Here is a 26,013-nt window from a genome sequence, read left to right as displayed (position 1 = left end):
ACAGAATGGAAGAAACCTAGGGCTAGAAGGAGCTTCATGAGGTCATAAATTGTAAGCCTGTAAGGCAGAATCAAGTATACCCATGCTTTTGGGGATATGGGTTTAACCTTTACTTTAAAATGATTGTTGCAAGAAAGTTTGCAACAGCTCAGTACAGCCTGTTCCGAGTAGTTAATTGCTTCAGTAGTTCCCTCATGCACCTCAGAAAAGATTAAAATGATCTATTAATTTCCCATTTCTTTTTAAAACATCAGTTTTAATCTTAAGCCATAAGTTTTGTTCTCCTGTACTACCTCCCTCCTTTCTAGTGATCAAAACCACTCTGCAAAATCGAAGGTCTTAAGCTTAGACTGTACGATCTCTGCTGCACAACTATTCACAGTCGTCTAGGAACTAAAATTGAGGGGTTATTTTTACAGGTGTAGCACATAGGGAATTGGTTTGTAGTAACCAACTTACTCTTGTTGTTGTAGAAGAAATTGAATAGGAAGTAATAGTGTTACATAAGTTTCCAAAGAGTACTACATTTTTATTGAGTTCTTCAGAAGAATTTAAGATCTTATGTAGGCATACTGTGCATTTTGTATGCAAAGTAGGCTTCAATTGTGTATAAATTGAATGCATAAAATGAAGGCAGATCCAAAATCTAAACTTGCCTTAGCATTTATGCTGAAGTGCAAGTGAACCTGCAATGCTAAAAGAGCACAGAGAACTTTGACATTCAGTGTGAGGACAGTATTTCAGGATATTAAATAGTAATGTGGTTTTACCTCTCTAAAATTATTATTTTGAGTCTAACCTGCCTTACTGTTTCACAAATTCTTGCTTTATTCCTATTATACAGGTTGTAGGGTTTTACATCCATGACACCTAAATGGTGGATTTACTCCTATTTGTTCTCTGCTGCTGCAAATTTGAGCTTTCAAAAATATACTTCAGATTTTTCCCCTTGCATGTTTTGTAATTATGAATTTTGCCATTCAGATTCTATATGGTACACTGGGTTAAGAATGCTTGGTAATTGAACCAAGAGAATGAACAAAAGCCAACTTAAATATAATCCCAAAACACATGTCAACAGTGCATCTGAACCAACAATTCTTAATTTTGCTTTCTTACTTGATAAAAAAACACTCTAATTTAACACGGTGTCATGAATATGTGCTTTTGCATGTATACGTTGAGGAATGGAATTAATATTCAGGGAATTCTTGTCTGTGATGAGGGAGAACTTTGGATCAAAACTTTTACCTAAGAGTATCTTTATTAAAATTAGAGGTTAACCAATTAATGAAACAAACATTAGTGAAGCGGGAATGGGATGTGTTTCTTCAGTCTTCACTGTTACCACCAGCTAACAAGAGTGATCGTGTTAATTAGCTTACTCTATGAGTCTGCTTCTGCTCACAAAAGAATAGCTATGTGCAGACAGGTGATACCAAAGGTATATCAATTAATTAGTCTCTGAGCCAGGCATTTGTATGTTGGTCTTCTTAAGTTATTCATATGTTTCAGTTTCTGCATTACATTTGTCAGTCCCTTGAACCTGTGAGGCTCTGCAGTATTCTTTTTTGGGACTTAGAGGCTCTTTTTTATCTCTGTCTGTGAAACACGGTGAAGTTCTGCTAGGTCCTTGATTATTGGCCATGTCTTATGGAAAAGAAGCCTCTCTTCAGGAATCCAGGTTTTGCAACTGAAGGTTCATATACCATTTGGTGACTGTGAGGACTAACTCATACCACTCTAGAAACAAAAACATGTTATGCATAATTATTATACATGGTAATTTCTCCTTTATGTTTGTAAAAATTGCAGGGCACTATTTAACACTGAGGTTACACAGCTAGATAATTCTCAGAGGTCTGTAAACATCCTTTTATCAAGTGTTAGTGTGTGTTTCAAGGAATTATCCTTACCAGTAAGAATGACTCAAACTTAGCTGTGTGTTTTGCTTTTGTGGCACAGTTTTCCACAGGATTGTGCATAGCTTGAACAGAGTAGATTTTTTTTTTGCAAAATATTTACACTAAAACCAATCAACCTGTGGTCCATTATCTGTCGTTGTCATAGTCAGGTATCATGTTTGGCAGCTAAGATTGGGTTTTTAATCAGAGATTAGTATGTAATGGCATTATTTCTGGATAATGGAAATTCTAGTTTTAAAAATATGTATATTTTTGACCCTCCACAAACAAACATATTCTTGACTTAGCAATTCTGTTTCTTTAACAGTTACAAAACAATCTTTTCAGTATTTTGGATGACCGTTGAACTTGTTCATATACTGCAGCACAGCAGAAATAATCCACTTAACACTTTGCTCATTGACTGTTTGTGCTCAAGACCAAATTTGCTCTTGAAATTCTTGTCTGTAATGGCACATTAAATCAGGAACCTGTATTCAAATCCACTTAATATTAAGGTTTGTTTTGTGCCAAAGGGAACCTTGCACCTTCTGCTGATATCAGATCAGCAGAATATTTGTTCCCACAGATAACTGTTTATTATTAATCTTCCCTGCTCAGAACGGTGGTGCAGCCTTTCTCTGCATGAGATGAATGCATCTTGATACATGTCATTTTTCCAAATGCTTTTGTTTTTTACAAACATGATACCTCTATCCAAATGGGCTCAGTACTATTTGTGGTTGCATTTTCTTCCACGCCTTGTTCCGTGTTTCATGCTGCATCTTGCAAGATGACTTTAATTTGTGGAATTTGTACTCTCTAGTTTTCTTTTGTGCTGCATATTTTTCGGAGGTTGTGGTTTGGTGGCCTGGTCCAATTAGTATCATCTTGTCTTTCCTTCAGCACTCTCAGTCAGACTTTTCTTCAGACTTCTTACAATTTCCTGATATTTTAATTGCTTCTTCTAACTTTAGATGGGAATCTTCCAGTAGTAATTAAATTTTGGAGGTTTGGTTTTGACTTACATATTCTACAAACTTTCTGCAATTGAATGTTTTGTTTTTAAGCCAAAGATATGCTATAAAAATATTAACATTTCTCCTTCTTATTTGCTACTTATATGAAATGTCTTATCTCTAAAAGGCTGATTTTCTTCTATGATAGCAGCAAAATAGTTTAACAAAATCTAGTAACTTGTTTTTTTAATTTCTCATTCAAGAGCAGGTTGTAAGGCAAATACAGATTCTCTGATTTACAGATATTTAGAGTTTGTGTTCCTTTCCAGTATTTCCACTAGCCTTTGTGCCAGAGAGAGCTTTTACTTTAGCTACTTTCATTTGCCTACTGTGTTCCCAGAGCAGTTACCTCTTGTTTTAATTTGTTACGTAACATTCTCGCACTTCTATTCCCAGAAATACTGTCTACCACCACTCCCATTCTGGGGAATGTTGAAAGAGATTCAAAAATTGGAGTTTAAAACTGCATTTTAATAAAACAACCATTAACTAACATGTAAGTAAAGTAGGAACTTGGAGAAAAAAATGCAGCTGTATGCCCATCTATCAGGACCACACAGCAATCTGACCTGTTTAAAAGGTAATCCTTAGCTACATATGTTACGAGATTATGACACCCTTACTTGTTAAAAAAATGCTGGTTAAACAGCAGAATAAGATACTGCTTAAAATAAAGGCACTTCTAAGGTGATGTGTCCTTTCTAGGGAATATTTATATTCACTGGAGTCTTGCTTGACCAAGGGATTACATTTTGTCTTTTGGACAGTAGCTGTGTAACAGCAATACTACTAAACAACACTTAAAATTCAGTGACCCACCAGAAGGTACAAATGGAATTTGCCAGTGCATTTATAGTGTTGCTGCTTGGTAGAGTTCAGGTTTTAGTAGGACACCTTTGATTGCCATCATGACTTTTGATGTGAGGATATAACTGTGAAATGACTGTATTATTTGACTGCATGGGATTGATTTACTGAAGTCTTGATAGCAAAGGCTGTTTGGGGAGTGTACATGCTGCATGGACATGTGTGGGCAGTCTGCTCTACGTGGGCCAGCTTGAGCAGAGGTGTTGGACCAGGATGACCTCCAGAGATGCCTTCCAAACACAGCTGTTCTGTGATTCTGAAATCCTATACAGAGCTGCATCTGCCAGCTGTGCAAGTATAGCATTTTCCTGGACAGGATTCTTTATTCTTGATGTACCAGCAGTGCTTTCTGCTACTTCTGAATGCGTTCTGAATTTCTTTCCATCTAAGCTCAGAATTAGGGTCTATAACTGTCAGGAGTAAAGTTCAGACAGAAGACACCTATATCCTGGAGAGAGTGAGCATTCTTTTTTGGTATGTGTGAATTAAGGTCATATGGTACTACATACAAGTAACAGCATTATGTCTTAGTAACTGAGAGAAAAAAATAATTAATTTTGCCAAAACTATCTTTTGTTAACTATTTGGAATAAAAAAACTATTTAGACTGAAACATTTAGGACAAAGAAACCATAGAAGACCTACAGAAGACCCTCTTACGTGCTGTTAGTCACCGTGTCTTTTAGATAACTTGCTTCTCCTGTCTCTGAGATGGCCTTTAAATGGAAAACAGTGCTAACCATGATTCCCAAGCTGGTTTCTGTTTTACTACCTTTACTGCCTTCACTGACATTTCAAAATACAAACACTGATCCTGGGCCAAAACAGCCTTTTAATTTCTGTTATTATTACTTAGTGAAAATAACTGCTCAGTGTAAGGAGTCACTTGGGGCATCAAATACAAATAACAATTATTTTCTGAGGCTGATGTAGGGAAGAGTTTGGACTTGCCATGGCTTACTGAGTGTATCAACCAGGGTACACATCAAAGCTATGTAAAAAAAAAATTGTACCTTTTTCTTCCAAGAAACTTTCTGTTCAGTACAACTTGATCTCATAATCTGATGTATTCCTTTCATCATTGTAGCACTGTGTCCTTGCCAACAGGCTGCATTGTTTCTTTGCTGAAAAATAACATAAAAACCCTTTTGTGCAACTTGAAGCCTAGAACAGCAGTTAAAATGAAAACATATTTTCCTTGCTTTCTTAAAAGATGTGAGTTACATATCCCTGTAACCAGTTTAATGGAAGTTACACAAACTTTTTGTTGAACAATGAATTCTTTAAAAGCAACAGTGGAAAAAAAGCCAAAAAAAAAAAAAAAGGTGGAGGAACATATTTATCATGACCAATGACAGGGGTTTTTGGTTTGGGCTTTTTTTTTTTCCAGTAGAAGGTAAATAGCAAATGGTGAATATTCATATAAAAACTATCGATGGATGCATGCAGATGCACACAGAACGGCTGACTACATTGCCAAACTTTATTAGAGCAGTCATTTCTTCCAAAACAAATAAAGGCCTGAATATACATTCAGACTGTAAAAAGTAAACAAACACTTTAGAGAAACCATAAGATTAAATAGTTAAATTGCTTTACTATAGTTGCTTTCCTGTACGATAAAGTACACATACCAGGTACCTCTAGACGTAATCAAACTTTAGCTCCTCCAACAGGGCTGTTCTTTCCTGACACATGGACAAGATAATATGTAAAGACTAATAAGCCCTAAACAACATCTGGCACAGAAGTTCTTTGTTCATGGGACAAAACATTAGTTGGCTAGTAACAGAATTATTCTCTGGAAATATGTTAGTACAACTGAAAGTTACCTTTAAAGACCCCATGCTCCTTGTGTTCCAGAAGTAATTTTCAGCTTCTGGCACTTTAAATACAGCTGTTTTAAATGACCTTTTCTTATTCAGGAAATCACTTCATATTTCTGCTGTTCTCTGCTATCTAACTAGAAATTTCTTTCAAGATAACATATAATTACAAACTGTTTACATATTATTCCAAGTAGTAGATTCCTGAGCACAGAAGAAAAACTTTTTTAGAATTAATTCATAGTTCAATTGTAGTGGAAAAATCAAGCCAGCCTCTGTGCAGCAGCAAAAAACAAAGATTTTATGAGTGAATACTTACAGAAATAATAAACAACATGTATGTTTTATTTGAAGCTAGCTCTTAATTATTTAGAGTAGATATGTTTCGTTCTACTGGAAGGGAGCTATGCCCTCCTGTCATTCTTGAATCTTAAATTATTTTGTCTATAGAGTTGAAATCAATGGTTGCTATCTTTCTTCCTTTGAAGGAAGGAAAGAAAAGGGGTGTGCGGAGAAAAAGTCTGTTCTTTTTGACAGTCTTGCACTTTGTGTTACTCAGATACACAGAGACCTTGGTGTACATGTCACCTAGAACTTCTGAATGCCTTTTAGGATTTAAGAATATTTGTGAGTTTCTTCAGGTCATCAGTCCTAAAAAAAAAAGTCTTCTGTATACATGTTGAGAATTGGTAAATAATACACTTTCATTGCTTAAAATGTAAAAAGCAAAACAATTTAAGGAAATCCAAGAAGGAATTAATTTATCTATGTAAAACAAGGAAATGCTGCAACGGTCACAGCTACAGCCACTTCTAACATGTGTGTTTCTTTTGCTAGGTTCTCAGACTGAGTTGCACCTACAAAAATTATCATTTGTATATTTAGGAGATATATGTCTATACATGTGGATAACAGGAAGACAAAAATGAAGAAAGAAATAAGTATATCGTTACTCTGTCACATTTGATTGATTAACAGCTGTTTTTCACTAGAAATAATACTGTTGTATTTTCATATTCATTACTTAAAATACCCTAGTTTTATAATATGACAGCAAAACAGAACTATTATGCCAATGAACCTTGACTTTCAATGCATCAGGTTTCCTGCGGTTAACATTATTGTCCTGAACATTATTTTATCTTCACATTTTTCCATTTTATTGCTATATTTAATGGAAGGGGTTGATACTCCAGTGATTTAAATGGGAGGATATCTGTCTTTTAGCTTTTCATAATTATTTGGGTAATTCCTTCCTGAAATCACTCCACAATACAAGGAATTTAGAACACAAAAAATTTTATGTCATACTTCATCAGATCTATTTTCTAAGCATCCATACAGTAAAAAAGACTTGTACTCTGTAGGGTTTAGGTTTGTAAGACATACGTTTAGCTGTCGGCAGTAGGCTGAACTCTGTTACAGTAACAGAGATTAGTATGTCATTCATTAAAATACATAAAGCAGTCTGTCATTAGGAAAGTAGTTTTCTGAAAGATTAAATATCTTCAGGTATTTTAATGTGAAATTTATGCAAGAGGTTTCTACTGGTGGTATCCATATTCGGACTTGATGAGGATTTGAAATACTGGCTCTGGCAATGCCTCATTATAAGGTTCTGTGTGAGTCATGTCAACTTTGTTTATTCACCTCTGAAACCTGAGATAGTAACATAAATTTATACCTGCAGGGGTATTTGTAACATTAATTACATAGGCTGTGATCTAGCAAAGCACTTAAGTGTAAATGAGTCCTTAAGTGTATGAATAGTTCTATTGAAAACAGTATTCCTGTTCTTGAGACTGTTCCTGGATTAGTACTTCAGTGCCAATGCAATGTTCTGAGAAAGTGATAGCTTGTAAAAATGCTTAGAAACATAAATATAAAAGTATTACTTAAGGATTGGCCTCTGTATATATTTTTCCTTTTTGTTTAATCTGGGGCTCTGTAATGATTTTCTTCCTGAGAAGCCAACAACATAGACATTAGTTATGCTGCTGTTTTTATTTTATAAAAGTGAGTTTTTATATATCTTCTGGTAAAACCCAATAGAAAAAATGTCTTTTAGTGAAAGAAGAGCTTTCAGTGAATGAATGTGTGATAAAAAAATAAACATGAAATAAAATAAAACTGCCTGATACACCTAAAATCAAATGCATTAAGGTATCTAAAACACTCAAAGCACTACAAAAATAGCCACATGGTTCTTCAGCAGTGTCTGAATAAGCCACAGGCCTGTATCATATTTCTATTCTGTGAAATTCAGGTTCCTACATATAGGATAGTTTATGTGTTATTTGTTAAAAAATACCACTCAATGAGAGATTGTTGTTGAGGGCATTCATGGAAAGCTATACTCCAGTTACCAGTTATGTATGTATTTGCCTTGCATCTCCAACAGATTCCTTCATTTTATTTGACGTTGAAACTTAACTACACTTCATTCTGGTTTTAGCAATGACCAAGGATTATCCAAAATGAGGTGGGATGCAGCAGCAAGGAATAAAGGTTCACCATGTTGGCTTGAGGGCTAGTTGACAATTAGACCTTGTGGAGTCAGCAGTATTTTTACCACATCATATCATGTTTTCAATGACTTTTTGTTCTAGTTCCTCATTATTTTATTTAATTTATTTATGTCTATGGAGGTGACCTTCATTCCTCTTTCTAATATAAAGAATAAAACTAGTAAAACATTTTTGGGAAGAATATTTTATTTGATAGTTTTCTGAAGAGATGATGTAACTTTATATTATGTTAATTTTTAAGATTTGCTCGGGACACTGGAAGAAATTCTTCCTGACCTCCAAAAAGATATTAGTGTTTGGATAATGACGAAAGACTCCACTTTTTCAACTGTGCATACCCTTTTAGACAAAATAGAGGCTGCATCTGATGACCCTGTTCCAGTTAATCGACGCTCTGCCAACAACCTCAAGTCATCTGTTTTGTACATATTCACTTCAGGAACAACAGGTACAAGAGTCTATATTTTTCTTCAGCTTTCATCTAGAAACTTGAATTTTCCAAAACTCTGATCTTTTGGTTCATCTTTTCATAAGAGAATATCATGTTTCTTGTTTAGAAACATTATAAGCATGTTTCTTGTGACTGTTTATATACAGTGATGGACTTTTTTTTTTCCTGCTACGTTGTGCAAATACTACCAGAAGCTTTACCTCTTGCTAGTTCACAGCTAAGGTGTATATAAAACGTTTTGCATTTTTGGTGGGTTTGCAATTATAGTAAATACTATTTTCTGATCACATATCACTGCCTAACTAATATAGCTGACATCATAACTAGAGCTTTAAAAAACAATCTTCAAACAATCAAATTGACATTTGGTTTTTCTTCATTAAGTCAGATTCTATGCAGGTCACTTTAGAGGCAGAAGATAAGATTATTTAATTTATTTGCTTCAGGTTCTGGGGAAAAACAGGAAATAAAAATCAGTCTGTAACAAAAAAAAATTAGGGAGTTACAAATATTGTCAAGAAGTCAGGTATGCTTGTAATACTACTAATATAAACATGGATGATCTTCTGGTTTAAAGTAAGGAGTTCTAGCTAAAAAATATGATAGAATTCTCCAGGTAGGATGATTTTGCTCTTATAAGTGCATTCAGAACATCTGTGTAAAGTCTGAAATTTTAGTTATGTAGAAGTTAAATTACTTTTAAATGCTTATATGTATTACATTAATTTACAGTAACCTATATAACTAAAAGAATAAGGTTTGTTTATGCTGAAGAATGTGGAATAACTAATTCTAATCTACAGTAACTAAGCATTTTCACACTTCCAAATAAAGCAAGTGCATAGTGTTGCTCCTACAATCAATGACCAGTAAACTTAGTTAAAAGAAGTAAGTATCTTGCAAAGTCTGTAGTTAGCTGCCTGCAAAGGCAGAATTTAAAAAGTCAAGAATCTGTAGAGCACTTCTTACTATAAGTGGTTCACAGGCAACATGGGTTTATTGCCTTTTCTCTTTAGTATGATGGGTTTTGAAATACCTTTAAAGTGTAGCTAGAATCTCCACAGATTACACTTCCAGTTAGCAGCTCCAGGTAAGTCTTCAGATGAATGGTGGCTGCATTATTGTAGGTAAGAAAACTTTCTGACCCGTAATTTTTTAAAATTTTTAATGTTTTAAACAGCGAGAATATAAGCATTTTGAGTTCTCACTGTTCATCAGAACTCAGCCTAAAATTTGTGTCTGTATGTGAGAATATATATGAAGCAAGAGCACAATACCTACTCAAAATAATGGGTACCAGAGTAATGGCCCAAGAAGCCCTTGGGTGAGTCTGTGCTTTGCTGAACAGAAATTCTGTGCTGAACCTGAAGAAACTCACTAAGAAGAACCTAACTGGAGTGGACTCTTCGCTGGATTTTTTGTTTTTTGTTTTTTTTTTTTTTTTAATTTTATGTGATTTTCAGAGTTCTAGAACAAATAGGTAGACATAGGTATACGCATCTTAGATAAGCACCCACTATGTGATCTACTTTGTCTAGATCCCATACTTTTCTTAATTACATTACAATCAGTGACTCTTAATTACATTACAAACAAGGACTCTTGCCTAGAAGAGATCTAGTGTAATGCCTCTTTATGTTAAAGGAAGTCTGTATGTACAGTAAATGCTTTTGGCCCTTATTTGGCTCTATATAGTTTGATAACATGCTAACCATAGCATTTCTTCATGTTTCCACCTATTTGAATTGATTTGACATTAGATTAACTAAACAACATATGAGGTTACAAACTGGTTTATATATCTTTATGTGTACAGACCATGCATGCAATACTGTATTAAACAGACAGTTTTCTATTAGCAGCCTTCTAAAGAGATGGCTGAAAATTTGGTCAGGAAGAAACAAAATTGACTCTTTTATGATTTTAGATATCTTCCACAGGAAAAAAAAAAAAGTGTTAGGCATGGATTTATGTTTTCATTACAGGTCTTCCAAAGGCTGCAGTCATCAGTCAGATGCAGGTTCTTAAAGGAGCTGCTGGACTGTGGGCTTTTGGTGCTACTGCAGATGACATCATTTATATTACTCTGCCTCTTTACCACAGCGCAGCATCTCTTCTTGGCATCGGTGGATGCATTGAGTTGGGTAGGGCTTGTTTCACTTAACTGTATTCATACAGAATATGAATATTAAAAATATGACTAAAATTTATAAAACATACGTAAGTTTGCTGCCATTTTGGAAACTTATGCTTTGCTAAAACCAAATGAGTAATCTTTTCAGAATAGCTTTATATTTCCTTATTTAGGGGGAAGATGGTGTTGTAACAGTGAAGGATCTCTTATAAGTGAACGTTGTGGTACTGGAGAAGAATTAGTTACAGTCATTTGCATCACAGATGTTTTTACTCTCTTTTATATTTAGGTAAAAAAGAACTTAAGGACTTATGTAATACTTTGGCAGTGTGTATCATGCATTAGTATGTGTACAGACTAAGCACTGGGTAGTGGAATAGAACAAAAATGTATTTTGATGAAAAAAAACCTTACAAATGAATGTATAGTAAATATTTAGCTTTGTCATATATCATTAGATGCTAGATAACTTTTTCCAGTAAATTTGCATGATGTTTTGGCACAGACAGCAAAATACGTATTTACTGAGGGACCATAAGTGTCCTCAATGCCTTTTTTCTTAAAGATTTATTTGGAATTTGATGGCAAGTATTTCCTGTTTCCTAAAGCAGCATCAACAAGTCAGAGCATGGGAAAGATCATTTGGTTATGTATCAATTCGCCTGAATCTGCATTGATGAATAGTCTGTTGAAAACTTAGTTTCTGTGATACCCAAATGATTTTCAGATTCAGATTGAGTTTTCTGGATATTTTCAGTTAAATTCTTTTGAATAATGTAACAACACCAACAAAGATAATCTGTATTCTTGCTTTTAACCTTTTATCTATAGGTTTACTGTCTCACCAAGTAGGAGACTTGGTTCAGTCCCCTTCTTTGCCTACCAGATTTGAACACAAGTTTTCTAATAAATAGACCTTTAATATCAAATAGTTCTCTGAACAAGCCTCTTTGTTCCTCTTATGTTCTATTTTCTAGAAATAGTGGACATAGCTAGCTAAAGTGGCATATAGAGAAAAATGCTTTATTTCCTTTTCTACTGTTTCCATAAAGGTGCAACCTGTGTGTTAAAAAAGAAGTTTTCAGCTAGTCAGTTTTGGAGTGACTGCAAAAAGTACAATGTGACTGTTATCCAGTATATTGGAGAACTGTGCCGTTACCTTTGCAGCCAGCCAGTGGTAAGTGGAACCAAAGTGACAGTGATTTGTGTGTGAGAAATATGTACATTTATTGTTCTTAATGTGGTTATGTTAAACGGGAAATAAAACTATACTGAGCCTGTCCTTCTGCTCTTGTTTTTTTTTTTATGTGAGGTTCTTCAAATATTTGGTGATCTGTAGACTGTAAAAAAAAAAAGGCTTTAATCAGGAAGATGTTAAAGTGTTAAAAGTATTCAAGACTAAAACCAGATGCAGTATCATTTGGTGAAAAAATATTATTTCACAGAGTATCACAATTTAAGTTCAGAAAACCAGGATTGCTGTTACATTTCTTTTCAGAGTTTTCAAGGCTTTGTTTCTTGGCACATATGCGAGGTCTCAAGTTTTGTCATGTTTTTGCAGAAGCACAAGAAATAATCTGCAAGCTGTGTTTGCAATCTGAGTGATTAATTGTTCCCCTCTTCTGTCCTTTAACTCTACAGTTAGAAGATGGCATTTTGTTTTACCCATTTTATCCTGTTCAGCATCTTAAAGCAAGAATGATAAATTATTGTATTTATTGCTTTTTGTGACTTTTAATGTGGTGATTTATTGACTTATTGCTTTATTTTTATAGGAGCTGGCATGTTTAGATTCTTTGCTTTGTGAGGCTCTGTAGTTTTTTTGGTTTTGTAGGGTTTTTGCTAGCTGGCTAAAGAGAAGCATAATGTTCCTTAACAGGAAAAATTAAATTATAAAATGAAACAGTTTGGTGGCTAGGTACTTGAAGAAAAATAGTAAATATTTGTCATATTAAATCTGTAAGAGAAGAAACATGTTCACAGAAATAAGTGGAAGGATTCAAGTATGTCAAATAATCCACTGTTATTTTTCAAGTAGGAGAAATAATTTGCCAAGTTGTTATCTCTAAGTTTCATTAACATAGAAGTACTATGTATACTTGCAGTATGAGAAAAATAGGGCAAATACAAGTTTATAAGCTCTGTGAAGATATGTGGATGGTATTCTCAAGGTTAGAGTACTGTAAAGGCCTTCTGTAACTATAGTTATAAAAAACTATGAAACTATAGCAATTAAGTGCTTCATTTGTTTCTTTAGCACTAAACTTGAAATGAATAGTGTATTTCTAATGGAGGTCACAGTGTGGCTTCATATGTCATACTTTTTGAACAAAACTTTTGGCAATATCTGTGGTAGCATATAGTTCTTCACTTAACTGTCTGATTAGCTTTGCCTTTTTTGATCTTTTGCCTGCTCCCTCACATCTGCAGCAGCTCTTGTGTCTTCAAAATATCTTCAAAAGTAAAGACATGTTTACAGTAGAATATATCTGAAACCTCTTCTGCATCCAGCTTTGCTTAGTTATCTATTGTCTGGAAAGAACATTTCTTAGTAAATGAAGTTTTTTTTTCCTCATGTATGAGCACAAAGAATTAGTATTATATGATGTTCATAAATTTTTGCTAGGCTCCTAAGTAAGTGAGCAGTTCTCATGCCTTTTAAACTATTTTTTTGCAATATTTTGATCATATAAGTCTTTTGAAAATACAAGAACCAGCATTGAATAGCTACCAGCCATCACTAGCTACCAAATGGATTATGCTCTGAGAATATAACTAGTCTAGTGAAAGAGAATATTCAGCAAATTAATACCCTGATCTTGATGGCTGACATTGTTCGAAGTCTCTTAACAGTGATCTGTGAAATTTCAAAGTACAGCATAGCAGAGCTCCCTAAATGCTGTCTAAAGAAAGGTTTTGGAAAAAATTCTCTACTAATCTGTGGGTATACTTTCCATAGAGGGTTGCAACACATTTAAAATTTTAACTTTGAAGTGTATAAAAAATCTCTCTAATGCACTTGCAGATTTATTTCAAATTTGAAGCAAAAAAAGTATTTAAATAGTGCATTGCATCCTGGAGCATTTAGAAATATATGAATGGTAATGCAGCGTCTTTTTCCCTTTTTTCTGTAAAGGACAACTGAATCCTGAAGTGATTTACAAAGGCTAGAAATCTGTTTTCTTAATCATTATGTCCTATCTTCTTCTCTCATAAGCTGTCATATGTCATGACATTAATTGTATATCTTCCATGAACTTGGTAAGTGCTCTATAAAACCAGAGATTATTTCTACTTGCATTCAAAATCCATTTCATGATTAATTATGTCATTGCTTAGAAATTTTCTTCCAATATCTGTCCTGTTCTATGCCCACTTGCTGTAGAGCCAATGTTATCCTTTAGTGTCAGTATGTCCTTTGGGTTACTCCAAGTGTGTAAGACCATGGATATCAGCCTTCAAGCTTTATTTTGTTAAGGTGAAGCAAACTAATCTCTCCACTAGGAGGTCCAGTTTGGCCATGGGATTAAGCTCTCTGAAGTGACTTTAGAAAAGATGCTTAGGGATTTATTGTATTAAAACTCATTTTATTAGAACAATAATAATTTAGAGGGAGAAAACAAGGAATTCAGTACTGCTGGGATAAGCAAACAGAATGAACATTTATTTCCCTGCTGTTGACTCAAATATTGTGGTAAGGGGTCTAAGAATGGGATTTTCAAATGTAGGATAGCACTGTCTTGCATCCAGAAACAGGTTGGTTCAAAGGGAGGGAATTTGAAAGTCAGGTAAGGAAGGAAAAATTGATCAGCAGGCACTTTCCTACAATGCAGGTTTTACTTCACATTACATTTTATTCCCCATTAAATTTAGCTCAGTTTAAGTTCAGGACTGGAAATAGGTCTTTCTCTTATCATTAAAATGTGGAGCAGAAATTTTTCGAGTGCCTTGCAGGTTTTCAGCATAAACATTTTATTAAACACCCCTAAAACAGTTATGTGTCACGGTTACAGACAACCACACCTGTATCTTTCATTTGAAGCCTCTGAAAAATCGCTGTATGTCACTACAATTTTATTTACTAAGGGTATCAGGAGGAAATAAAACCTATATATCCAATAAACTTTGTGCTTTGAAATTCCATGGCTACAACAATAGTATTATTTATAAAAAGTGGTTGTAAAACCAGATTATAATCCCATCCATTTTGACTACTGCCTTCTGATACTTTAATGTATTGGCATACCTCTCTTAGACTCCATCCACATGATGATTCTGTGTCTGCTTTTTCATTCTTCTCACTAATAATGGTTTTTTAGCTTTTCTTCCTGGAAAAGTTTACTGCAATGTTTGTAGATTCCCTTAGGCCTTAGTAAGCATCGGTTTTCCATACCCAAAACAGCACTGAAGGCTAATTGCCATGTCATCGCTAGCATGGTGGCTCAAGACTTTTCCTAATCTTTAAGAGGTCACATAACTTGAACAATTTCCTTCCAGCTTCTTTTCCTACATATTCATCTTTTGGGTTAAGGCAGTGCAGTCATGCAGAAAATGTCTGAGAGTGGAACCTTGAAATCACAGTCATACTTCCACAAAGGGAAGCTTCCTATTGCTCATAGAATACTGTGTGCAATGCAGAGCACAAGAAATAAGCTGTGCATGCTTTAATTTTATTAACTGGTCTTTGGAAAGTTTTTATTTTGGCTTGTGGACTTCTAGGACAACCACCAAAATTACTGGGTAGAATATAGACAAAAGTGACTTTTTTTGTTGGCAGATACTTTCCCAGGAAATAGAAGTTCAGCTAAAGAAAACATTTAAAGAAAACATTTCCTATTAGAGGAGCTAAAGGAAGAAAACCCCTGTTAGGATCTAATCTTATTAGTTTATCAGGAGATTGATTAATGAAAGAGTAGTGAGATATACTAAACAGCAAACAACCTGTTCCTGAACTGGAAGGTTATGTACTCTTCCTAGAATTCCTGTTCCTTTCTTACAGTACATCTCTTCAGCACCCCACCTGTTTTCTTTTACTTGTATTTTTAAATTTGGGTATGTATTTTGCTCAAAAAATCTAGTTGTAATTTGTAGTTAAACATTACTGGAAAGTCCTTGTAAACATGCAACTTGAGGAATTTATTACACGTGTCATTGTAATTGCAGTAGGGTATCTCTCTTCTTATAGTCTCTCTACTAACTAACCAATGACCCTTTATTCAGGGCTAATGTGATAGATAGTCATAAATCCTGTGTACTGTTCATCATATTTTATATTTATCAGGTTTTTGCATTTCTTAGGCCCTGAAATTAATTATAGTTTCATTAAGGCTACATCACAGGAAACATTTCATGCCACCTTTGCTTGAAGTTGCATTTGCTTCTCTCTATCTGGCTTTTCCTGCTGCAGAAATGGTAACAGTAGGACAATGAACCTGTTTTCTTGTGTTCTGTTGAACCAACTCAAATATAAAGCAATCTAAAAATGAAGCAATTTAAAATTGAAACAATTTAAAAAAGAAGTTCATTTTTAACTAGCTTCAGTCATGAATCCTTCGTTCACCACTTAATATACTGTTGATGGCACTTTGAAAGGCATGTCTTTTGTCAACAACTTAATCATGTAGGTAGCCCGCATAGTTTACAAAGAACACTTAAGGAGAAAAGTCTGGCATATGGAAAAATCCAGGTCTGTGGTATTTGGTGTAATAAGGCAGATCCTGACTTGTCAGTTAATTACTATACAAATGAAACAAGCATTCAAAATGGAGAAGTAGTCTGTCAGAACTGATTTATGATTTATGCAGATATTTGGTACAGGGTTCAAAGATCTAAGCAGAATAAACTGAAGACCAAGTGTAAGGGAATAACAGTTCTTACTTAGCAATACTTCAGAAAAGCACTGAAAAAAAATTTCAACTATATTGTTATAAACAGATAACTGAATTCCCATTTTATTTCAGAATCAGCTGTAAGAGAAGAAAATCATGTGGGAAAATAAATAGTCATTTTTAAAAAACCTTGGAAACATATTCTAATGTTTTGTTATTCTAAAATCTGTTTCCCTAATTATCTGTAGAGAACTATCAATCACATTCAGAAACACAAAGCATGAACAACTTCTCAGAGGACAGGCATTGTTTGAACTTATTTGTGATAGTTGATCAGGGCAGGGCACTGAGTCCTTCATAAGTGAGATATTGTGAGGAAATACAGCTTTTAGTGAAGAAAGTGAGGTACTATGCTGTTACAGCAAGCTAGAATGTGCTTGCAGCCAATCACTGCGTACCAGCTGTTGCAGGGATAGCTTGCTGACATGACACAGCTTGTTCAGGAGTTGAGAATGGCACAGGGAGAGCAGAGCTTATGACGAGAGATACGTACAACGCGATTTCTTGGAATTCCTCCTGCTCCTGTAATTCTGTCTGCTATACCACAGAGAAGCTATTTGATGAGGCATCTGAATATGGCAGAAATTCAAATTATAACTATTTAGTGCCATAGCTTGTTTAAAGCATATGTTCCTGCATATTTCATTTCTTTTTCATCTCATGCATTAGGGCACTCTAAGTATGCATCACTCAACCAGGTGTCTAGAATTTGTTGAAATTATCATCCGTTTTCTTTCCCTTCTCTTATTTATTGCATTCTATTTATTGCATACGTTTTCAGCCACATTGGCCATGGATACTAACAGGTCTAGAACTGGCAGTGATCTGGACAATAATACGTATGATGAACATATAGACCTATTAATGAAAAATATATTAAAATGGCCTAATTTTATTTACTGTGATTCACTTTCCATTGAAAGTTAGTTGCATGAAAAGCTAATAGGAATTCATGTCATGTATTAGTTATACAGAATACGTAAAAATATGTAAAACATAGCTGTATAAATTTACTCACATGTGAAACTAATGTGACATCACTGTTTAAAGTTTCCAGTATTATAATCATTCTCTTCATACCTATTAAACCTGCTAGGAAATTAAATTACATGTACTTTCCATTCTTACAGTAGAAAGACTGCTAAATGCATGACAGTTTTAATGCCTTTTCCTCAGAGAGCCCTGCAGTATTCTACAGGGTGTCTTAGATCGACAGATGAGTACAACTGTGATAGAGCTGACCAAATCACAAATACAGAAGTTGAAGTAATGCAGTGTAACAGAAATTTTGCTTTCTTTGTGAAGAAGTGAAATACTGACCTTTTTCTTAAGAAATTTGCTCTATCTAATTAGTTCTTGATCATATCATATACCTTTTTTGTATTTCTGCAAAAGGGCTGGTTGTATTAAGAGAAGTATTCTCTTAATATGTCAGATAGTCATATACTGTATTGTGGATAGGTGTTAACATTGCAAGCATAATAGAATGCTAACCGGGCAAGTTTATTCTGTGTATTTTCCACTACAGAAACAACTTGGTGCTGTAGTAATGTAAAACAGCCAAAATAACATGAAGAATTGAAGGTATAAATGAGGATGTAATTGTTCTTTTGGAAATATAATTTAAAATCCATTTAGGCCACTTCTTCCTAGTCCATCCTAGTCTGTGGCTTTGCAACAAGCAGCTATCAATGTTTTTATTTTTCTTAAAGTATAAATAATTGAAGCAAACTTACCTGCTTATTAAATTGGTCTCTAGAGATTTTGAATGTACCTAGCCTAATGAATGGCCCACTTAATTAGTATGTGTGTACATATATGCATGTGTTTGTCTATTCTGTTCAATGTGGAACAAAGGATTTCTGTGAAAAAATCTCTTGTGCTATTTTTCCTCTCTTAGAAGAGGCAGTACATTTAAATAATTCAGTGGCATCAGCAAGGGGTAACTGCAGTTTAGTTACTGACAAGTTAATTTCAGTTTAGTAAAGAAACTGTAAGGAAATTAACCATCTTTGGAAAGTTATTAAGTTGAGCTGACTGGAATATTCTAAAGATGGTGAACAATTTTTTGTGTGGAAGAATGAAAAAAAAAAGGTTTCCTAATAAAGTTCAAAGTAGCACTCTTACAAAAAAGACATACCTTTTGATTATTGAAAGTACAGTATTTTTGAATGTGACCTTATTATTTCAGATATATGCAAATCTACACTGTTGCATTGTGGTATCACATCTGAAGTTGAAAGCTGAAAAATCAAGCTGCTCCAAAAATAACATCTATGGGCAATTTTCAGACACTTTTTTCAAGGCTATGTCCCTGGTCAATTTCATTGTACACTGTAATGAAGCACTTCTTAATAATGATTTAACATAATATCAGTGAAGTGTGTGTTTATGTGGTTAGAAATTACTTTTGCATCTGAACTAAGGTAGGAGAGGAAAAGGGATAAAAGAAGAATTGGGTTGTAGAAACAGAATGGTTAGTGATGAAGGAAGGCCTGTGAGGTAGTTATGAGGTAAAATAGGATAATGCCTCAGATTGTATCTGCCAAGACCTGTGTGCATCTAGCAAAGTAGGTGAGTTCCTTGCTCAGGCATTCCAGAAGGAAGACTTAATTTCCGAAAGGAAGACTCTGAAGTTCAGTAGAGGACTTTTTTATCCTTCTATGAGTTAGTGGTTTCAAAGTGGTCCGTCTATGTGATTTAGAGAAGGAACTTAAAATTTCACAATGTTTGCAGGTTTTATTACAGGAGTGAAAATTCATTGTCCTCATGAAACTGAATTTGGCTAAGATGTAGGCCTCTGGGGAACACTCTAGTTTATGTAATCAGTAGAAACTTCACTGGTTTTAATATCCCAAATATTTAAAGATTCCTGTTTCAGGCAGCTGATCAGACTTCTTCACAGAACTAGTTTGCTGTGCTTTTATATGACATTACAGCTGCTAAAATGGATTTTCACTACAGAGACATACCTAACTCATACTGGTCTAGAGTTGGAAAGGGAAACAGGAACTAAACTAGAAGAACAGAAAATAGGGACTATTCGCTTTCTGTATTAGATATATGAGGACTTATATACACACACATATAAAGATATAAAGAGTGTGAATATGTGCATATATGTGCACCTGTATATAGACAGGTATTTGCATACATATGTGTAAGTGTACATAATAGAAGTATAGAACTGCATAGCACTCTGGTACCACAACACTGTCAGTATAAAAGTATGTAGTAACATACCTTTATTTATTTTGCACTGTCTCGCTTCTAAGGCATTCTGTATTGCCACTTACAGTGATTAAAAAGGAAGCCTAATTTTAAAACGGGTGAAATTAAAATCAAACCAAAACAACAATTTAGATTTTTTGCCTTCTGGTCCTTCAGCTGAAATCTGATTATATTTTAAAGGTGCTCCATGCAATCTCAAGGTTTGGGAATGAGTTCATAAAATTAGAGAGTCTCACTGAACTGGATGAACATGTACAATTGTGTTTCTTGTAATAAAACATGGGGGTTGACAACAGTAACTCAAGACACCAAGAAATAACATATTCCAAGTTACATTGAACAAAGCCTTGCAAGTCTTAATATTGAAAGAAATACAGAAGATGACTTATATACAGTGTGTGGGAAGGAGCAGTTATTACAAGTGTGCAAAATCTGAACACACAAGAAAGTAACCATAAATCTCTGCTGACTTTAATCCTTTGACAGAAATAATGTCTCTGTTCTTCCCAGATTTCTAATTCCTCTGAGTGGAAACAAACTGAGATGATGCAACTTTAAAAACATGGAAGCATTTATATAAATTAATGTAGCCATTATTCAAGAAATTATTTGCTTGGTCAACAAGATAATAGGGGTTTTATTACAGTTTGCTACATTGTAGCTGCGGGTGAGCTATGGCAGCTTTCTTTAATTTCTTGATTGGTTTTTGTTGCTGTTCATACTTGTATTTAAAGAAGGTACATGCAACAATCAAAAGAAGTTACCAGTATATTGCATTTTTAATTATGTTTTCTTTTTTTTTTTTTAACAGAAGGAAGGAGAAAAAAATCACAAAGTTCGCTTAGCAGTTGGAAATGGAGTAAGAAATGACGTATGGAGGGATTTTTTAAACAGGTTTGGTTCTGTTAAGATCTGTGAGTTTTATGGTGCTACTGAAGGAAACATTTGTTTCATGAATCACACAGGAAAAATTGGATCTGTTGGACGCACCAATTTCTTTTATAAGGTGACTATTGGTTTACATCTTACTTTGATAAAGGTAAAATATTTCTCAGTTTGACCACAGGACTTGCTCTGTGCAACCAAATGGAGTTGCAGTAATAAGTCCAAAGTAAATTTTCTGACTTAATTACCCTCTGTAAAATCTTGGCTGCCAAAGTACTGCAGATAGTATTTAGCACTCAATCCAGTTACACTTTCAGCAGTAACACTTAGTTTTTTCTTAAGGTTCAAGAGGCAAAAAAGCCTTGCCCTTCTGACTATCCTTAGTAGGTTCCAAGTGTCATTTCAAATCTCTGTGTTAAAGGATAAAAGAGGAAGTTGGATTTGTTTTAATATATAAGAAATCATTAGCTGTGAAATAAACATGTAAGTATCCCTCCTGAGTTAGTGTCCTACAGATAATCTTTAGAGTAGTTTTCAAAAGTGTATTTATTGTGAATATTACTACGTAAGTATGTGGCATGGGAATTAATAGCAATTAACATACAGACACAACGAGATATTTTATATGCAAGTGCAATTAAACATATGCAACTCAAACAACATCTAGTCTATATCATTATTCAGAAATTTCAATGGTAACATAATACAATCATTGCTGAGTAATTGTGACAGACAATACTTGCCAAGGATATTAATTTAAAAATCTAACCTTATTTATCTACTAAATCTGTTATATTTATTTGGTTTGTTCTAGGTTATTAAAACTAGAAAAAGCATGAATTTCTTTCACTATTTATTCAATAGCCTCTGATACATTTTTCATCAGCTTTGACAATGGGAGTCACATGTCTTGGGGAAAAGGAATACATAGTCTTTATGTCACATGCAGTGGCTTTTCCTTCATCCTTCTGAGGAAATGAAGAACTTTTTTCAGCTTGAAACTCATAGATAGATTTTTCCCTTTGGGAGCTGTTAATACCATCTCTTAAATGGTTTAAGAATTCAGCAAGGAACATGTAACCCAAGCCTTAGCTAATAATATGCAAGATTTAGAAAGGTTTTCTAGCAAGGAGACTCAATATTCAACATTATGTTGTTATTTACACCAATTTTTACTTGTGTTGAAATAAATAGGACTAAGTGCATTGCCTAGAATTTGCAAATTAAATGAGATATATATACCTATTTATACTGAGATATCTGTCTACATATACAAATACAGCTGGCTTAAGGACCTGTGCTCCTGAGAACTAATAGTAAAACGTCCTGACAAAACTTTTTATCAGAGGATGGTGTAAAAACACTCAGAGGTATCTTCTTATGACATGCAAATAGTTTTCTAGGTAGCATATGTTCCAGGGTCCACAACTTCAATTAAGCATTGTCACACTATGATGACTGCAGACTACTTTGCAACTCAGGGCCAGAGGAATTCTTCATTACTGTGATAGGAAGCTAGATTGGAGGGAGGAACTTGGAAACACTCAGGAAAACACCAAAAAAACTCAGAAACTGTTGAGAGCTCAGGAATTTAGACAAACTGACTCTGCTTATTCTCTGGTCTACATGACTCTGTAGTATGCATAGTGGACATCAAGTGCTGATGTCTAGAAGGGTTGAGATCCACTACAGAAAATAAGAAATCTGGAATTTACATAGTATTAGGTGGATCAGGAACCTTAGAACTGATGTTGATTTTTGTTTCAGACTTTTATAAACCACATGCTTTAATTATTTTAAAGCTTCTTTCTTTTTTAATTAAATGTCATCAAATGTTAGCTTTGTTCCAAACCTGAGTAAAATTGTTTTCAATATTTCAGAACTTTTGATTGAGATATGACATAATTCACTAACCTTTTGGAAATATCATGTAAAGGTTACAGCAGATAAAGTGTTAGACTTCAAATTAGCTATTTATTGATTTAAGTATCTCTATTTTAAATCAAGTAGTGTTGGGGTTTTGCATGTATTAATAGGAGCACTTCATATGTCAATAGCACATGCTGTTTGTGTTTCCAAATGGAAGAGTGTCTTCTTGCACATGAAACATGTTACTTTTTCCTCTTTAATGGTGGGGCTTATGATTTCAGTCAGTCACTGCAGATTAGGAGTAAAAATAGTTCATGCAAACTGCAGTTAAAAAATAAATGTAGTTATAACTGAATACTTGATCTCACTAGACATCTTTTCTGTATTTTCTATACTATACCAAGTTGGAAGTCTTATAATCTATGGAAACATCAGTATAGTCTGCTAAGATAATTATGGGTCACCCGCTTGATTACTCAGTGTGAATATGGAAAAGCCATAAATGGAAAGAAATAGAAAAAGCTATTCATTGCATTTGGTTTCACTTGAAATCAGTTTTATTATACCTTTTCTACACTCTTCCCTAGAGATAAATCCACAGGAAGACTTTGGTTATTTCTATAGTTTCTCTTACAAGGAGAGTGCCCAAAGCAAGTTATTTGCGAGCAGGTTCAGTATTTAGCTATTGCTATTCTCCACGGGACCTGAGTTGTGTTGGATCCTAACTTTTCCCCCAGTGTATATACATTTGGCATAGTATGATTGTAGAGTTTGAGAAAAGAATGAAGGTTGTCACAGAAAACCAGATTCAATGCAGAGACAAACTACTTTGCCTTTATTACATGAACATAGTATGTTTAGCCAGGTCAGCGGGTGAATTATATGTCCCATTTTATGTGGAAATACAACTGCCCCGAATCTCTTCTAAATCAAAGAAGTTTCAGAGACTACTCAAAAGCTCCTTATTACTTTTATGTAAGTAATATGTTTCGATCCACATCAGTCATACTTGTGTGACATACATGGCATCTCTCTCTGAAAGAATTTGTTTCAGTGGAAGGACATGGCATATTAATAGTACTACAATAGTTACATGTCTCAACAGTTCTGCAATTTGTTAATTACTTGGGCTTTGCTCTGTCACCGGTGCAGTGCCTCTGTATGGCAGTTCCTTCAGTCTGCTTTGTGATATACTTAAGTTTGGGGACCTTTTAGATGTGTTTTTGATTACTCCACAATCTGCAAGTACTGTGACAAAAACTGTATTTCAATGACATAGGTAAGTTTGGTTTTGCTTATTACAGGTATTTGATGTGGGTTATTTAAAATACATTTTAAAGGTTGTCAAGTGTAGTTACTGTATTTGTTTTACTTCAATCTGAATGACATCTGTTGGACTTCTAGCAATATATAAAGGAGAGCAGCTTTATTTCTAATTTGCTAAATCATATATGATCTGAAATTGGAAAGCGAGACTGTCTCCTATTGGAAAGCAGAGAATGGCAGAGACAATGCCCAGCTATCCAAATCCTGCATGGTTTTTGTTTGTGGGGGGGTTTTTGATTTTTTTTTTTTTGTTTGCTGTTGTTGCTTCCTCAAATAAAGCTGCAACAACATCTGAAACATTATTCTCTTAACACATGGGATAATATGAGGATACCCTGAGAAGTATTCTTTATGTTAGAAAGACATATTCTCTATGTCAGGGATTTACTTAATTCCTATTTCTTGAACAGGGAATAGAGAGAGAATTGAGAAAGAAGAGGCTTCTGTGTTCATATATGTGATACAGTGAAGGAGAAGGAAGTAACTTACTCTCTTTCTGTTGGCATAATTGCACAGTTGAAGTGAAGTAAATGCAGTATAAAAACCCATATATAAATTTACCAAGAGTATAATGGGAATAATAGTAGGTAGGTTTAAAGTACAGTATTTTTAGCAGGGTAAAAAGAAAAGACATAGGAAGGCATTTCTGCTCTATGTGATGCCAATGGCAGTTTCTAAAGGTGAAATGCAGCCAAAAGTTACAGCTTTAAATGACAAATTAAGTGCTTAGAATGAGCAAAGTAACTTTTCTATCAGTAATTACCAAGGATTGGGGACAAATACTTGTGATAAGTATTAAGGCTCTACAGAACACATTTACTTTCATAAATTGGAAGACACAACGTAGTAGGAAGAAACAGATGAATGTTATAACAGTGCCAGACATCCAAGAATCCACTGTGTGTGAGATATTTACTCAAAGGAATGCTTTTCTTTGCACTTGTCTATTCTTACACTATACTCTTCGTGTAAGAGGCATTGGTTCATGTGCTTGAAAGCATCACTGTAGTATATGAATAAATCCTTCAATAAGGATGCTCCTACAGAGTCATTGAATGGAAAAGCCTCTGAATAGCTTTTTAGCTGGCTTGACAAATAAAATAGTGCATAGATTAATGTAGTAATATATTATTATATTTACATCTGGTATACATATGTCTATAGTTAATGATTAATTTTATTAAAATTTTATTATGTAAGACATACATTATGTGTATTTATAAAAATGTGATATGGGAAAAAAATCTGTAGGACTCTCAGTCATGTCTATCAAATATATATATAAATCTCTTTCTTACCCTGAAATAAATTCTGAGTGATGGCAGAGAACATGCAATGGGAGAATGGGACTAGTACAATACACTGAAGCTTGTAAGAAGGGATAAATTAAAGCATGGCAAGTACACCTGAAAAAGCAGCATGTAAAAAAATATTCCAATCTTTATTTATAAATGTATTTTTTCATTATTTTAAGTATTCCAACTATTACAAGATTCTAAATCTCTTTTACCCATAACTGTATGGATCAAAACCAGCTCTAAGATGAGAAATGTTTAAAACTTATAACAGATCATAAATTATTTCAACATATATAATATTTTCTCTTTTACACAGCAATGCAGAATTAGTGTTACACACTTTTTTATGTAGTCATAGAATTTAAGTGGCATAAAAGATACTTTCTAGTTTAAAAGTAAACTAAGTTAGGTTTAAGACCCTGGAAAACTGGATTCACAGGAAAAAACATTGGAATGTCTTAAGTCAAGCAATGGAAACTCTTAAGTTCATTGGCCAAGGAAAATGATTGTTGTTCCTGCTCTTTTCACTGGTTTTGAACTAAAATTTGAACTAAAATAATACTTAAACAGTATTCCAGAGTATTTTATTATAGTATGTGATGATTCAGTTAGTATGAAGCATGACTTTTTAAAGTATTTTTCTTGGTTTTGTTTACTTTGGCAAACAAAACAACTGTAGAGAGGACCTATACATCTATTCTTTAAAGGATAAGAATGCATTACAAGCATATTTTAAAAGCTTTTGCAAGATATTATGAAACTATGCTTCAGAATTATTTTTTCCTTG

The 26,013-nt window shown here is 34.1% G+C and overlaps 1 protein-coding gene across 1 annotated transcript in view; it reads left to right on the top strand.

Moving 5' to 3' along the window:
* Positions 1–26,013, top strand: part of LOC101881547 (long-chain fatty acid transport protein 6) — a 37,581-nt gene that overhangs the window by 716 nt on the left and 10,852 nt on the right. Inside the window, exons 2-5 of the mRNA XM_005154900.2 lie at positions 8,386–8,592; positions 10,581–10,739; positions 11,782–11,906; positions 20,660–20,854. Of these exons, the coding sequence (XP_005154957.1) occupies positions 8,386–8,592; positions 10,581–10,739; positions 11,782–11,906; positions 20,660–20,854 (686 nt within the window). The remainder of the gene's footprint in view (positions 1–8,385; positions 8,593–10,580; positions 10,740–11,781; positions 11,907–20,659; positions 20,855–26,013) is intronic.

Source organism: Melopsittacus undulatus, chromosome Z (assembly GCF_012275295.1).
Source record: "Melopsittacus undulatus isolate bMelUnd1 chromosome Z, bMelUnd1.mat.Z, whole genome shotgun sequence".
In the NCBI taxonomy this organism is placed as follows: Eukaryota; Metazoa; Chordata; class Aves; order Psittaciformes; family Psittaculidae; genus Melopsittacus; species Melopsittacus undulatus.
Note: the sequence above shows the minus strand (reverse complement) of the source record. Positions and strands in the feature narration are given on the sequence as shown.